The 16,807-nt window shown below is 39.1% G+C and overlaps 1 protein-coding gene across 1 annotated transcript in view; it reads left to right on the forward strand.

Annotated features, from left to right (window-relative positions):
* The first annotated feature begins 6,704 nt into the window (after positions 1-6,704).
* The window catches only part of ABCA6 (ATP binding cassette subfamily A member 6), a 59,911-nt gene continuing 49,808 nt past the window's right edge, over positions 6,705-16,807 (forward strand). The window contains exons 1-6 of the mRNA XM_047081515.1: positions 6,705-6,851; positions 7,996-8,095; positions 9,896-10,097; positions 11,117-11,278; positions 12,972-13,075; positions 13,480-13,706. Of these exons, the coding sequence (XP_046937471.1) occupies positions 8,000-8,095; positions 9,896-10,097; positions 11,117-11,278; positions 12,972-13,075; positions 13,480-13,706 (791 nt within the window). The 5' untranslated portion in view covers positions 6,705-6,851; positions 7,996-7,999. The remainder of the gene's footprint in view (positions 6,852-7,995; positions 8,096-9,895; positions 10,098-11,116; positions 11,279-12,971; positions 13,076-13,479; positions 13,707-16,807) is intronic.

A 16,807-nucleotide genomic window follows, 5' to 3' on the forward strand; every position in this document is an offset into this window, starting at 1 on the left:
GACCCTTGTGAACTTTGGAATGGGCCAACAGTAGGGTTTCTGTTGAGAGGCTATTCCTATAATTTTTTTTTCAAAGTTTATTTATTTATTTTTGGGAGAGAGAGAGAGAGAGAGAGCGAGCGGGGGAAGGGCAGAGAGAGCGAGTGAGAGGGAGAATCCTGAACAATCCCGATCTGGTAGCACAGAGCCCGACGTGGGGTTCTCTATAATTTCTTTATATAAATATTCTCTTGAGCGGTTTAATTTTCTTTTTTCTTGTTTCTTCTCAAAATAAAACATTTTGGAATGAAATATGTACATTTAAACATTTACTTCATTTCGGCAAATATTTAACCACCTACCATATGAGCCTTTGCGGTAAATACAGAATGCAACTAAAAAAAAAAGTTCATGTCTAGCTTTTGTGTTTAGCAGACAATGCTGCAGACCCCATAAGGGAGGTACAGACGTAGTAACGGAAGGAAAAGGTCAAGAAAATAAGGTCAAGGATACCCAGGCCCTTTGGAATTAAAGGTCACTAGTGTCTAAATTCCATCAACGGCATTTCGGTCTACAGGCAAACTTCCTAGAAACTGGAATTGGGGCCAGTTTATTCATCTAATTATTGTACATTCCCTTTTGACGTTAGGGTAGACCTTACATGAAATGCATTCAGTGTAAACGAGTCGGTAAACCTCAATCTATAATGAAATTGTACTAAAAGTGTTCTGAGATGGAAAAAGATAACATGTGTGAGCAGGTTGGTAGTGGTGGTGGGCATGGAAAATGAGTGCTTGGATTATAAGAATTCAACCATGTTTCTCCTCTGCATGTGGGGACACTGGTCCATGTCTGCACCATCTACTCTGCAGGTTTATCTCAAGAGCAGAGAGGGGAAAAAAAAAAAAAAAAAGTCTCACCAGGCCCCATGGCCTGGTTAACACTGTCAATGTGACGATCACACAGTACGTTAGGGGCACCACACGCACAAAAGGTTACAAAAAAGGTAACATTGACCGAATCAGTTGCCACGAGGGTCCACCAACAACCCGCCACTGTGCTACACGATCTAGACCCCTACAATATGCGCCATTAGTGGAAAACATCATCAGTCAGATGAGAAGAATTGGACTTCAGAACAGACTGAACCTTAGAATCATCAGCGAAGTTTTCTAAAGACAGAAACACAGCGAACTTCAGAAACAGGAAGACCTTAAAATACTATTTCGGATTTTGCTTTAGTTACATTTGGGAGTGCTTGCTGAGCTTCTGACTTTCCTTTTTCTAAGGACAGCTTTATCTCTTTTTGGCAGCTCCTGGGGAGATGGGGGTGCCTCTAGCAGCTGCAGCTACATCATGGGATTCCAAACTAGCGATTACAACAGATGAGCCAGAGCAATACCAAATCCAGCCAGGGACCATTTGAGTTCCGTCCCAGAGGTCTGAGCAAGAACAGACATGGCTGGCGCCTGGCGCCTCTCTATGGAGAGGTCCACAAACTCTTGGTGCTGAGATTTTGTTCTAGAGTAATGCTGGTCTCATCCCAATAGTGGATTCTAGCCACTCTGCCCACAAAATGGGTATTTGTATGTGTATTGGGTACACGTACACAATGGGTACTTTTGTGTACACAATGGTTATTTCTTCACAAAGCAAATGATCAACATAGAGAAACTAATAAGAAGAAAACATGCAAAGGGAGAAGAAATGGAAAGCTAAAATTACTGGGGTGCCTGGGTGGCTCACTCGCTTAAGTGTCTGACTCTTGATCTCAGCTCAGGTCATGATCTCATGCTTCATGAGTTTGAGCTCCGCATTGGGCTCTGTGCTGATAGGGCAGAGCCTGCTTGGGATTCTCTGTCTCCCCCTCTCTCTGCCTTTCCTCTAGTTCTCTCTCTCTCTCCCTCTCTCTCTCTCTCTCTCTGTCTCAGAAATCAATAAATAAACTTAAAAAAAAAAAAAAAAGAAACCTAAAAGTACTGCTGTAGCTAAAATTCCAGAGAACTTGTAGTTCAAATTTACTTGAAAGTTTTCTTTACTTAGAAAATGAATCATGAACTACATATGTTTTTGTTTTGTTTTGTTTTTGTGTGTGTGTTTACCTCAATAAAGCTTTGTTATCATCTTAGACAGCCAAGCTTCCCCAAGTTCACAACCTTTCAGGACACACTGATTCAGCTCTCTGCCATGGATTTGAAAGTATAATCTGGGAGCTAATGGACAAAATAAAGTTGGCAAGAAAGAAGAGGCATCTACCATCTCCTCTTAGGAAGCTAGAGCCTTTCAAGAGAAAGGCTTACCTTGGCCAATAGCCACTCCCATATATACACCATCAAGGCCTGATCCTCTCACCCTTTATCATAATTGCCTGGAAAAACCCCAATCTTGGTTTTAAACCTGTATTAGGGAGACGAACATTGGTGGAGAGTACCCAGGAACAAAATAACTAGTCTCACTTTAAATGAATGGCTACAACCTGTCTTCGAGCGGAGCCTTAGTTCTACCTGGCAACTGCACTTCATCCCCCTAATCTGTTCACTCTTGAACTGGGTTGGAGGACTAATTAACCTACTTGTCATGTCTTCTTGCTTCTCAGACTCTGACATCTCTCTCTCTCCCTGCTCTTACTTTCAGCAGAAGACCTTGCTTCCCACTTGACTATTGACGTGTAAGCTATTAGAAGAGTGTTTTCACGAGCTTTCGCAATTTCAGCAACCAACCAGGTTTCAATGTACCCCATATACTCTAACTTTCTTCTCATTACTGTGAATGAACAACATTCCTACATAAGGCCAGTATTCGCACCTGTCCATGTGATGCCATCGTCATCCCCCTCCCCTGCTTATGAACACACTGTCAAATGCCTGCCCCTTGCCTGCATTATCTGTAAGATCACGGCCCATAAGGACTGCTTCTTAAATGAAATGGGAGGATTTCTCGTGACCAAGAGTTGAGAAGGACAGTAACTTCTCCCGATAACTTTAGGCTCCCACAGCAAACTCTGAGAAAACCAATGGCATAGTACCCATGTGAAAGTCACCAGCATTCTCTGCTCCTGTGCCAATCTGTCTCTGTTCTTAACTAGCAATTAAAGCTCTGCAACATTATAGACACCTCTAAGATTCCATTAACAGAGACTGAAGAAATGTATATTTGGTGGGAGGTTCTGCCTCTTCTTCCACAAAATATTGTGTGCAGTCAGTAGATAATTAGTACTGGCAACTTATTTATAAACACTTCTGAGACTCAACTCTTGCTGTTTTCTTAAAATTCTCTTATTTTTTTAATGTTTATTTTGTTTATTTTTAAGAGAGAGAAGGAGAGTGAGTGGGACAGGGGCAGAGAGAGAGGGAGAGATGGAGAGAGAATGCCAAACAGACTCTGTGCTGACACCAATGTAGGGCTGGATCTCAAGATCATGATATCATGACCTGAGATGACATCAAGAGTTGGACACTTAAACAACTGAGCTACCCAGGCGCCCCCAAATAATCTTATTTTTAATGGAAGTACATCTTTTAGTTCAGCCAATTCTCACTGAGATCTTTATTCCATGCACATTTAGTTGAGTATAGAATTTGAGGTTGACCATTCATTTTCTCTCAGCACTTTGACAACATTATTCCATTGTTTTATGGCATCCTTTGGCTAACTGTTGATCTTTAACTGATAACTTGTCTTTTCTACTTTATTGTTTTTGAGTATTTCTTTCTCTCCATTTTCTTTCATGTTTTGAAAGCTCACTGCAAAATAGTTGTTGGACTTTTGTTTTTAACTCTTCACAGGACACATTATGGTTTTTTTTTAATCTGAGGGCTCATATCATCAATTCTGGAAAATGTTCATCCATCTTCTCTCCTATTTATTCTCTTTCTTTTCCTTATTATAAAATGCCTATTAGACATGTCTTTCATGTCTTTTAATTTGTTTTCAGTATTTTTCTATCTTGTTCTGTCTTTGCACTAAACTTTATAAAATTTCTTCAGATATATTTCTGGTTTATGAATTGTCTCCTCAGCCATGCCTGATCTGATATAAAACTTATCCATTATGTTTTTAATCTTAACTTTTATTAATCCTTTTAAATATCTATAAGTTCTAATGGGCTGTTTTCCTATTAGTCTTCCTTGTCATTGCTTCCTATTTTAACTATCTCACATTTCTTTTTTAATACTTTAAATATATATTTTATAGACTCTGTCATAATTTTTATTATCTTCAGTTATTACGGTTGTTAATAGTAACCCCCTCCCCCCTTTTTTTCTGGCCTGCTGATTCTCTTTCATGGTGGACTTTTGATTATGGGCTTGGCTGCTAGGAGGTATCTTTCTTTAACGATACTGGTTTGTGCCCTGAATCCTGGACATATCTCTATAGAATTGTTTGCATCTTCTCTGTGGGGCTCCAGATTTATAGTAATAGTAAGAGGAGGAGGAGGAGGAGGAAGTATAGGAGGAGGAGCATTATCAGAAACAAGTAACATTTTTTGAGTTTTTATGATTTTCCAAGCATTGTTTTATGAACTTTACTTGTACTAATGAATTTAATCTCTACAGTAACTATACACACACACACACATACATACATACATGCATACATACATACCCTGTTATTATCTCCATTTTAAGGGGGGAGGGAAGGTTAAATACCTTGTGAAAAGTCACATAGCTGACACGTGGTAGAGCTAGAATTCAAACCCAAGTTTGGCTTCAGAATGCAACTAACTACTATGACATTTGTTATATTCTAGACATGTTACCATACAGGAAGAATAAATTAAGATTCTCTCCCCCATTTCCTGTATCTGGCATGTCCTACATGTTTGGGTTTTTCATTTTCTATGGAGTATATATATTTTTTAACCCAGAGATGGGGCTAAACATACACATCCTTGCTCTTCCTCGGGGTAATAGGTGGTTTTGCTAATTTCTGTTTATTTCTAGCACTGAGCAGTCCTATGAAGCTTCTGGATTCATGCAGAGATATGAAATCCAGCTTTGTAAACCATCGAGTCTAGGTCACAAGGTTATTAAAACTCCTCTTTGGACAGCTGATTGCTGGCATACCATTCATAGTTCTGGTTTTAATTTCTCTTTTCATTTTTAATACCTGGGGAAGTACCTTCCTTTCTTATTGTTTCTTCCATTGTTTCTTGGTTTCTTTCCTTTACCTTTTTCTTATTTCTTTTTAAACCTTGGTTATATATCTGACTATATATATATATATATATATATATTTTTTTTTTTTTTTTTATATATATATATTTTACCCACCATTTCAATATAGCCAGACTTTGGGCTTTGGGTACTTCATTATATTAGGTTACCATTTATGGGGAAATCTTCAGGCTTAAATAAGAGTGACCTCCTAAATAAAAATAAATCAGAGTAAATAGGTCAAGAAAGAGGAACACAAAGCATATATAAGAAACAGTGGTAAGAACTGAAACTAATAAAATATATTTAATCAACATAATTTAATCAACATGATATTGTAGTGTGAATTTGAATGCATTGTAAGCAAAGTGAAAATTCCTAAAATAGATTCATAGGGTCTAAAATAGAGTACATAGAGTACATAGGGTCTAAAATAGAGTACATAGGGTCTAAAACAACAATGACAACAACGACAGCAAAATTAATAACAACTTGAATTATATTCCAGGTGATATAAAAGAAACAGAATTTTTGTTTGGATCATTGGCCTATTATTGATACAAAATTTTAGCAGTGTTTCTGACCCTCTACCGTCCCCTCCGTGAGACCTTTAGAATATCTTTATTGTCTTTGTTTTTGCCAATTTTTAATGTAAAAGACATATGATATTTCACTGTTGACTTTAAAAAAAATAGAACTAATTACCAAGGAGAGAAATATACATATATATAATACCATGGCTTAAATATTTTTTAAATTATTCTCTTCTTTTCCAGAACAACTCGCAACTTTATGATTATTAACATCTGTGGATTCGGAGCCATGTCAAATATTTGAGATTTCCCAATTCATGGACTTTGGCTTCCTGTTTTGCCATTTACTTTGGCAGGTCAAGAAAAGTTTGCAACTCTTCACTGAGATAGACTACGCAATGGGAATTGGATACATTTTAGTTTTTCCCCAGTCTTCATGCATAAAAATTGACCTGAATCCTTTTATATGTTTTTTAGCCCTTGGCAATCTGCTTACTTTTATTTTGTTTATGAGCCTTCTGAAATCCTGCATTCCCTATGAACAGAGCAGGAGAAAGGAATTTGTTCACAATTCTTCATTTGTCCAAATTAGGTGTTTCTCTACGGCAGACTCTGGGTTGCTTAGCTTTATTAGGAAAAAAAACCTTCAGTTCCAGTACCTTCTGCCCATTTAGTATACATTAGTCAAATATGTCATTGGCAGTTGGGTTTAAACATCAGTAGTAAAAAAAAACAAAAAACAAAAAAAAACTAGCTAAAGATTTCTCATACACATTTAAGCACTTTGGTTAGTGGTTGCTTTTACTTATTTATTGCTCTTTCCCCATCTTGGTCTCATCATGTTCGACAGGCTAGTTCTGTTTTCCTTGTTTACCGTTTTACCCCTCATCCCTGGAGTTGAAAGGCCAAGTGCACAAACACAGGGTTTGTTTTCTTGCCAGCCAACCACTGAACCATCGTTTCCCTGCAAATAATTGGCTTAGGGAAGAAAAGGCAGAAAACAAAACAAGTTCATTATGTGCAGCTTGGTCTGACTACACCCCACCCCCCCTCACAAAGCAGCCCGGGGAAGGCACCCATGTAAGGAATAAATGAAGAAGTAGAAATAAGGAAATTTTCATTGTTGCTGTACACAAAAACAGAACTGTGCTTTGACAGTGTTTCCAGAGTAATTTTCCAGACGGTAAGTAGAGCTGTTTAGTTGTGCTATGGCAAATATGTGGGTGGGCATTGCTAAAATCAGTCTCTTTTTCAGATGTTTCCAAATACTCATATGTATTGTATTGAAGACCGAATGATAAAATTTTGCAATTTATTCCCAACCAACTTGTATTGTGCAGGTAGAACAGCAGGATAAAGGAAAATACTAAAATCTGCCTCTGTACTAGGTGAGGGAGAATTGTCTGAATATTTTGTTATGCAAATCTAAAATAATTTAATTCTGAGAGTATAAAAGCTGAAAAAAAATCGTCTCTGTTGGCTTATTTGCAAACATTTGGGGAAAATTACTTTCTGTGGGATTCCTTTCTCTTTCTTTCTTCTTTCTTTCTTTCTTTCTTTCTTTCTTTCTTTCTTTCTTTCTTTCTTTCTTTCTTTCTTCTTCCTTGTTAGTTTCCTCAGTTATTCAAGGACTTCTGAATTCAGAAAATGGAGATGAGTTCTTCTGTCCTTCTTGTGTCTCACAATCAAGTTTCAGGTAGTTTGGGTCTGAATTGCTATCTCACAGCCTAGCTCTTTTGGATAAAAGCTGTTCAGTTTCATCTGAAAGGGAAATGCTACAGGAAAAGAGTCCACTGAGGTTACGTTTACTGGGCATAATTAATTATTCAAATGAATTGAAATAATCAGAATTTTGGTTAATTTGATTAGCTCTGGTATTTCTATTTAAATGCAAAGAACAAAAATTATTAATCGGATGAGATAGAATTCAATTACTCTATTCATATAGTGGAATTTCTGGTATAAGAGGTAAAAACATGTGAAGTGGCTTACAGGTTCTGAAAACTAACAATATCTTTTCCATTGTTCTGCTCTTTATTTTTCGGGAAAATTGTGACACTGAACACTATGTCCCAATGGTTACCCACTCTCCCAAATAGCTTACAGTGATTATATGTGATGTAAAATTTTGCAGCCATGTGTTATTAAGATGATATTTTAAACTCATTTTTTGTAGTTCTTAAAGGCAGGAAATATTTTCCACCAAACGACGATCAAGGTTTTTCTCTCTGCTTTTCGCCACTCTCCCCAAGATGTTTCTTATTACACTTATTTTTCTGGTTTATTTCACACCTTGTTAATTTTCTCCTTGTTTGTTCAATGCAAAGCTAAATGAATATGAAACAGAAAAGTGTGTACCACCAAACTCAGGCGCTTCTGCACAAGAATCTTCTTAAGAAATGGAGAATGAAAAGAGAGAGCTTATTGGTATGTTTGAAAGTTTCCCTCTTTCTGCAGCTCACCTTATTCTTTTATTTTATCCCCTAACGATGCTCTTATTCTATATTTTAAGTAGCAGACTGGATTCATTGATTTTGAGGTTGCCTCTAACCGTACTTGTCAAACTGAGAGTCTCATAGCAGTCCCTGAAAAATAACGTAGCATTGCAAAGACGAAGAATATTCCTCATATTTAAAAAAAACAAAAAAACAAAAAAAAACAGAATAAATGAGAATTTAATTGTATGGGAAATTATTAGCAACTATTTATAAATTTTTTAATGTTTATTTATTTTTGAGAGAGAGAGAGAATGAGCGAGAGAGCGAGTGGGGGAGGGGCAGAGAGAGGGAGACACAGAATGCAAAGCAGGCTCCAGACTCTGAGCTGTCAGCACAAAGCCGGACGCGGGGCTCGAACTCATAGACCCTGAGATCATGACCTGAGCCAAAGTTGGACATCCAACCGACTGAGCCACCCAGGTGCCCTGATTTTTATTTTTTATTTTATTTTATTTATTTTATTTTATTTTATTTTATTTTATTTTATTTGAGAAAGAGAGACAGCGAGAGAGAGGCAGAGGGGCAGAGAGAGGGACAGAGAGAATCCCATGCTGAGCATGGAGCCCAACACAGCACTCAGTCTCGTGACCATGGGATCATGACCAGAGCCAAAACCAAGAGTTGGATGCTTAACTGACTGAGCCACCCAGGCACCCCGGGAAATTATAGCAGCTATTAAAGCTGCTACCATATGTAACAAAATTAGAGCAAAGAAATAATCAAAAGAGCCCCAGCAGAAATTGAGAAATTTTAACTTGGGGCACTTCTTTTCAAAGCCATAAATTTTCTATGTAAAGACTATTTCCACGAATTACGGACCAAGTACCACCACTGATTGTCAGTTGCATTAGGTAGGTGGGCTATCTACAGGTAATTGACCCAAATCTCAGAGGCTTAACTCAGCAAAAGTTTGTTTTTCACTTTGCTCATAGTCTAAATAAGGTTGACAGTGAAACTAAAGTGGGTCTGGTAGGTGAAGGAATCTTCTCCATACAGTCAGTCAGGGACCCGAGCTCCTTCATCTAGGGACTCTGCCATCTCCCTAGGCCTTGGAGATCTCCCCTGGATCGTCTGAATCTAGTCAGAACATCAGAAAGTACAGGGACTGAGACAGAATATAGGTTTTGCATGGTTCCACAAGTCGGGCCTTGAAGGTTGCATATCATTTCTGCTCATGTTCTATGGTTGGAACTCAATCACTCAATCGCTTGGTCTGACTTCATTCCCAGAGGCTGGGAATGTGGTCTAGCATTGTTTTAAGCAGGAAGAGATTACTGATATTGGTGAACCACTGGGCAATATCCAACACTCAGTTCCTTTTCGTGTTTTGTTTTGTTTTTTTATTTCCAATACAAGAATATGACAATTGACCAAAATGTTGCTATTTGCCATCATGAACTCTATCTGGGACCCTCTGTGTCTTAGAGACTATAAAGTCTGATGCCCAGGCCTAAGAAGTGTCATCCTATTAGTCACCCTGTTGGTTTTTATGATGGCCTCTGCAGTAGTTCATGATTTAATACAAAAGTTTAGTTCTAGTGTTGGAGAATGGTCTATGTGGCAACTATCTCGGTGTGCATCTTTTGTTGGGTTCCCTTTGCTCTGAAGAGTTGAGAGCAAAGAGAAGCCAACTATGTGGCAAAATCAGAATTTATCTTCAACAGTTCTTTGGTATTGGCTGAGGCTTTTAAGAGAATATAATCTAAATTCGTTCTTCCTCCTGTTATAGGAATGGATATTCCCAATACTTCTGGGACTGTACATGGGACTGTTTTCACACTTCAGAGAAAAGACATATTTTCCTGAAATTCCTCCCCAAGCTCTGGGAAGGGCAGATAACTTTAATAACTCTATAGGTGTTGTGTATACACCCGTCTCTGATATAACACAGCAGATAGTGAATAAAACAACATTTGCTCCCTTTGTGAAAGGTAGGTGTACTAATGGCAACAAAGAATTACTGGTATTATTTCATATCTTTTTGAATTGATGTATACATGTTGAATTCGAACTGACAGTGATCTATCATGCTAATTATTTAGATTATCAAGATAGCCTACAAATTTGGTTAGTTTTTTCTTTCTCTTGCAACAATTAGTTTTTCAAAGCCTTTCAGCTTGATGGGGGTCCAATTAGGGAGGTCTGCATTTCTATTGGAATTTACTTAAAACAATAAATTTATGATTTCAGATTTGCAGAATAGTGTCTAGGAGAATATGCCATTTGTGGGTGCGGGTGCCCTTAACATGGAAATACAGTGATTAAGATTTACAACACAGGAAAAAAAAAAAACATCGAAATAAAAGAAATTAAATCTAGCTATTAAATTATAATGTCAGAACTATGAAAAGTAAGGATGGCTAATCTAAAGATAGTCTGTCTGCATATGGTATACTTTGTACACATCTTTAAAGGCCTTCACTCTAAATGAAATCCCTATGTAACTGAGATAACTAAGATCAAATGTGTATTTCACTCATGGGCAAGGTGGGTGCAGTTCGGTAGTCTGCGCTTTAATCCTCGATTTCTCACAGGTGAGTTTGCTGGCTGTGAGAAATACACTTACCTGGCAATCTTAGTTCCCACATAAGGCAAAAATTAGATGAGGTGTCTTTGCTTCAGCAAATCTGAAATCTGGAATCCCCTGACTCTACTCTCCTCTAAGTATGATATGCATACTTACCCTAGTATAATATTTCTCTATACCTAAAATTTGCCATAATACTTGTCATTACTAAAAGAAAACACTCAGTTCTCATGCATGTCTCCTGAGTCTAGAATCTAAACCATTTTTTTTTTCAAAAGGCCCTCCCTGCCTTTTGGGATAAGTTTCATTTAAGTGGAAAATGATTTTAGTTTCATTCCAATCTGATGACACAGTTGGATATCACATTCCGTTGCGGTGAAAGTGTGCAACCCTCTCTGTCTATTTTTACCTTGTCATCCACAGAAAGAAGACTAATCGGAGTGCCAAATCAAAAATCCATGGATAAACTACTTTTAGACAGTTTTGCAGACCTGGTGGGAATCATCTTTAATGACGCTTTCTCTTATAAGCTAAAATTTGTTCAGGGATATAACATTCCATTTTTGAAGGAAGATCTTTTCACAGGTGACTTTCCATATAAAATATCATTGTGGTATTTTCCATGTTTTCAACCTAAGGAATAGGTTGGGATGGGCAACAGAGATGCTTTTGATAGAACATGATAAAGTAGATAGAGCACATTGTATCGCTGAACTTATTGCGAGGGCAATCATATCTTCCCACGATAAAACATGATGGAGTCATCCAATGGAGATAAAGTGAGCACACAGGGGCATGTTGCAAAGGATGTGGGGTGATCCAGACGGAGAGGTCCTGGCCTCAGGTGAGGTTCCAGGTCAGCAGGAAAGGCAGACATTGATGAGTTCATGACAAGTGCAAAGAGAGGTGCTGAGCGGGTGGGAGACTTAGACCAGGGGTTCCTAATAAGCTGTGAGATGACAGAAGTCTTACGGGGCGAAGTGATGTTTCAAATGAGAAGGACTGGCACATGGGGGTGGGAAAAGCGTTGCATTTCAGACAGAGGAAGGGCAGGTGTGAAAGTCCTGAGGTGCCAAGGGCATCTGTTTGTATCCATGGAAGAAGATGAGTATAGCTGAACAGAGGACATGGAAAGGAATGTGACAGGAGACTGAGGCTGAAGTTAACCCAAGGGCTGGACCCCGTGACGTCCTACAAACCTAGGGTGTTGGGGAGCCATTGAGGTACTTTAATTAGGGCAGAGAAGAGATTAGACCCCCAAGCCTAAGGGAGCTCTCTGGATATGGCCCAGGGCATGGGTTGCAGAGCGGTGGGGGAGAACACAGCCAAACATACCAGGGAGCCAAAGGCAGCTCGGACATGACTGGCGGCAGCTGAGAAGGAGAGTGAATGGGTCTGAGGGCCTTTCAGGAAGCAGAATTGATGTGACTAAGAGAATCGGTTCTTTCCCATTCATTCTCTGAGTGTCTTCTTTGTGTCCTGCACTGTTCTGGCCCTGGGGATGAAAGTGAGCAAAACACAGAGGGAAGCCTGTTTGCACGAGTCATTCCAGTCGGGGACAGGGGGTGGGACAAAAATGATGCACTCTGCCAAGTGGCGATAAAACAACAAAGTAAAATAGAGCAGGCTTGCAAGATAGAGCCCGAATGCTCTTCCAGATATTTTTATTTATGGTGGCCAGGGGAGGCCTCTGTGCTGAGATCGCTTTTGAGAAGAGATCAGGATAGAGGGAAGGAGTGAGCCATGGATCCGTCAGGAGACCGAGCATATGAGCATATGAGCAAAAAACAGTTCTAGCACAAGACTACGTTAAGCATTTTGAGGCACGGCAGGGAATCCAGCATGGTAGGAGTGGCATGTTTGTTTTCATCTTCTTTCAAGTATTTATTTATTTTCGAGAGAGGGGAGGAGGGAGGGGGACAGAGGATCCGAAGCGGACTCTTCGCTGACAGCCGCGAGCCTGATGGGGGGCTCGAACTCTTGAACTGTGAGATCATGACCTGAATTGAAGTCAGACGCTCAACTGACTGAACCACCCAGGCGCCCCAGCTTTCACCTTCTTTTCATGTCTAAGACTTCCTATGCATACTACAGTCTCGGAGAATAAAATTTGCCTCATTAAGAACTTTATTTGGTATTTTTTTTTTCCTATGTGGTTATAAGTTCTGACTGGTGGAGACTCCCCTAGATTGTTTTCCCTTGGGTTCTCATTTCTTATTCTCTAATGACGTCCATCGGCTAACGTCGCTTATGGTATCGCCTCCCTTTGTGCTTGTAGCTCATTGTTGGAATATGCATGGTGACTTTTCCTGTTCTCTGGCCAAATACTGGAATAGAGGATTTGTGACTTTACAAACTGCCATTGACGCTGCTATCATACAAGTAAGAAAAGTTCTAATAATTCACGTAAACTTGTTCCACAGGTATCGCGATTTGGGTGAAAGGTGATATATGCTCAGGTTTTCATACGTTTGTACAATGAAGTAGGGATACAAAGGCTGAGATTGGATTTGGGCGAAGGAACCCATTGCTTTTGTTTTTAACTTTAATTTTCAAGGAGTTTCAGAGTGATGGGAAAGGAAATGGCAAAAAACAATGTACATGGAGGTCCGTGTACCCACCACCCAGTTACTCCTAACGGTAATATCTTTCATAACTGCAGAACAATATTAAAATCAGGGAATTGATGTTGGTATAGCCCTCATAAGCTTGTGTGGATTTCACCATAGCCTGTTCAGTTCCTATTTTTTCAAATAATGATTTTCCTTGTTTAAACCCCACTTTAGATCGCAACAAACCGCTCTGTGACAGAAGAGTTGATGTCAGTTACTGCTATAAATATGAAGACTTTACCTTTTATTCATAAAAACATTCTTCAAAAGGAGATGTTTATTTTCTACTGCCTTCTTTACTTTTTTCCATTGATACACTTTATATCGCTCAACGTTACAAAAGAGAGGAAAAAATGGAAGGATTTGATGAAAATGATGGGTCTACAAGATTCAGCCTTCTGGTGAGTAACTGATTCAAGCAGTGCGACGAATAATCAGAAATTAGGAAGCGGTAAAAACGTGTCATTATTTCCAAAACTGTGTGCCACAGCTGAGACTCCAATGCAGCGGCCCCGACTGCACCCCTCCTGCTTGGTCTGCCCATGGTTATCATTTGACTTCTCCGCACTTCCTCATACTTGAAGAAAGTATGATCCTATAATGGCTAGCTTGTGTTCAGCAGTTTGATCAGCAGGGATATATTTTTTTGCAGTACTTAAGTACCATGTGTTGGACTTGAGATGTCCTATAAAATATGCCCAGTGCATATAGCACTTAGGGTGGCATGTCGGAAGGGCTCAATAAGGACATTTGTTCATATATTGATATCTTTGTATCTTGACTCATTCAAAAATGACTGAGATGTTTTTAAATACATATATTTAAACACACGTATATTTATGTATGTGTCCATCTGTCTATGTATGTGTGTGTTTGTATTATAATAAAAACAAATGATTGAAGAATAGAAACAAGGATCTCACAGAATGATAACGGGTAAGACTAGAAGATAAAAACACAAATCATACAAGCTCTAAGCTTCCAAGAGGTCGCCTGGATGGCTCAGCTGGTTAAGCATCCGACTCTTGATTTCAGCTCAGGTCATGATCGCACCATTCATGAGTTTGAGCCCCGTGAGTTCTGTGCTGACAGTGCAGAGCCTGCTTGGGATTCTCTCTCTCCCTCTCTCTCTCTCTGCCCCTCCCTGTCTCTCTCTCTCTCTCTCTCTCTCTCACAAAATAAATAAATAAACTTAAAAAAAAACTAACATTTTTCAATACTGAATCCTGGGAAATGTGTCTTTGTATAGTCCCCACATCAAGAAAATTACTCTTTGTGGCTATGGAACTATTTGGAATGGGTGAGGAATTATTTACTGAACAATCATCTGTAAGTCACATGTTCCCTAAAATAACATTATGGTCTAGGAAATTTTAAATTTTCTATCAAGTATATTTGATTAACAGAGAGAGTTTTGATTCTAACATGCCTTAATTGTGAAACAGAAAAAGAGGAAAATGTGTTTCCGAAATGAAAAAAAAAAAAAAAGAGTGGTTTGCAGTGAAACTTTGGCAAATGCAAAGGAATGAATGGAGTCTGTTAGGAGGGTAGAGAGGGGGACTCTGTGTAAATAGGACTGTTTTTTAGTTCAGAGGATGTCCTGTAGGGCAGTATTCCTGTAGTCACCTGAGAATGGGGGGGCACAAGTCAATTCTGGATTAAAATCAGAAAGGTATTGGATATTTACATGTGGATTCATCCTCAGCGTAAATGCTTCTTAGTATGCATGTAACGTAAAGTTAGCAAAACGAATATATATATATATGTGTGTGTGTGTGTGTGTGTGTGTGTGTGTATCAAATATATATATATATATATATATATATATATAGCCTTAAAACTAAAAAGGAAAAAACAAATCTGAAATGTTTTTGCCAAGTACAGGGTGTCTACTGGAAATAAGTTGTATCACAACCTTTTTTTTTAAGTAATGTGAAATAACTGTGAAATGTCATCAGCATTTACTATTTAAGTGTGATGACTGAATTGCTTTGTTTTTATCATGAAGGCTTTCACAGCTTCATTAACATCCCCCCCCACGCCCCACCCCCCCATCTCCGAACTCCCTGCAATGAGTTCCCTTTTCTAGGTAATGTTTTAAGTTCCTTCATTTGTAATTCTCCTACTGTATAGAATTTTAATTCCCACCTGTAGCAGTTCCCTTCTGTACTCAGGAAGTGGATTCTGCAGAATGCCATATGCTTTCCAAAAATGCTGATGTTTCCAACAAAGGCTGAATCACTGTAATGCCACGACCTTTAAAAAGAAGTCGAATAAGCAGTAATTAAACCAGTTGTTCTGGGGCATATTGATGCAAGTTCCTGGTTTTAATACTCTCACTATTTTTTTCAGCTGTTGAATTTTTTTTTTTAATTTTTTTTTAAACATTTATTCATTTGAGAGAGACAGTGTGAGCAGGGAAGGGGCAGAGACAGAGGGAGACACAGAATCTGAAGCAGGTTCCAGGCTCCGAGCGGTCAGCGAAGAGCCCAAAGCAGGGCTCCAACCCACAAACCGCGAGATCGTGACCTGGGCCAAAGTCGGACACTTAACCGACTGAGCCACCCGGACGCCCCGGATTCTTATTCAGTTGGGCAATTTCGTGTAGAGGCAAGAGGACTGAGCAGGGCGCGCACTGTGGTCTGGGCTTGGCTACTGATTTACTCGGTGGGTCTTGAATAGGCCCATGAAGTAACAGTAGGACCTACAGTTTACTTATCTGTAAAACAGGAAGCCCGGACTCAAACACCTTGTGTGGTCCTCTTAGATCTAAGACTGAATACTATTTCTTACTAACCACCTGATAAAAATGCGAACCCCAGCACATCTAAAACAACACAGAATGAGCACTTAAGGCTGTACCCTCATTTATATCAGCTTTCAAAAAAGGAAACATGAACAGGAATAGCAAGAAAAGAATGAGCCTGGAGGAATTATGAAATTTCAGTTTTCTACTACTAAGGAGCGTGGAGGTCCAGCCGGCTGAAATCCTCAAGAACGGTCCAATTCTCCTCTGCCCCCGGGGCTTCCGTGGTTCCCTGACTGATCAGCAGTTTAGTTATATTCCCTCCCATTTCTACGGTCAGAACACCTCGGTAATATGTTATAATGCCGAAGACACAAAGAGCTTAATCTCTTTACTTCAGCATTTACCCCTTTGAGACACTTTTGTGCATTTTCCCAAAAAAGATAAGTACGAGAGTGGTCTTGGCAACAACAAATAAATAAAAATTGGAGACAAAAATTGGAACAACCTAGAAGTCCATGGGCAGGAGAACATTAGGATATAGTCATATGATGAAATATTATTATACAACAGTGAATATATGTCCATTGATGAATATGAATATGAATATATGTCCATTGATGTAGACGAGCAACAGCAGAACACATACACGATGATGCCATGTATGCAGGTGTTCATTCTATTTATACAATAAGTGGGTGCAGAGCTGATGCTTAGCCAGGAGGCAGCAGCACAGCCCTACCAATGTAATATTAA

This window comes from Lynx rufus, unplaced genomic scaffold (assembly GCF_022079265.1).
Source record: "Lynx rufus isolate CCGP_SWC_20201006 ecotype Redwood Valley unplaced genomic scaffold, mLynRuf1.p SCAF_18, whole genome shotgun sequence".
Classification (NCBI taxonomy): Eukaryota; Metazoa; Chordata; class Mammalia; order Carnivora; family Felidae; genus Lynx; species Lynx rufus.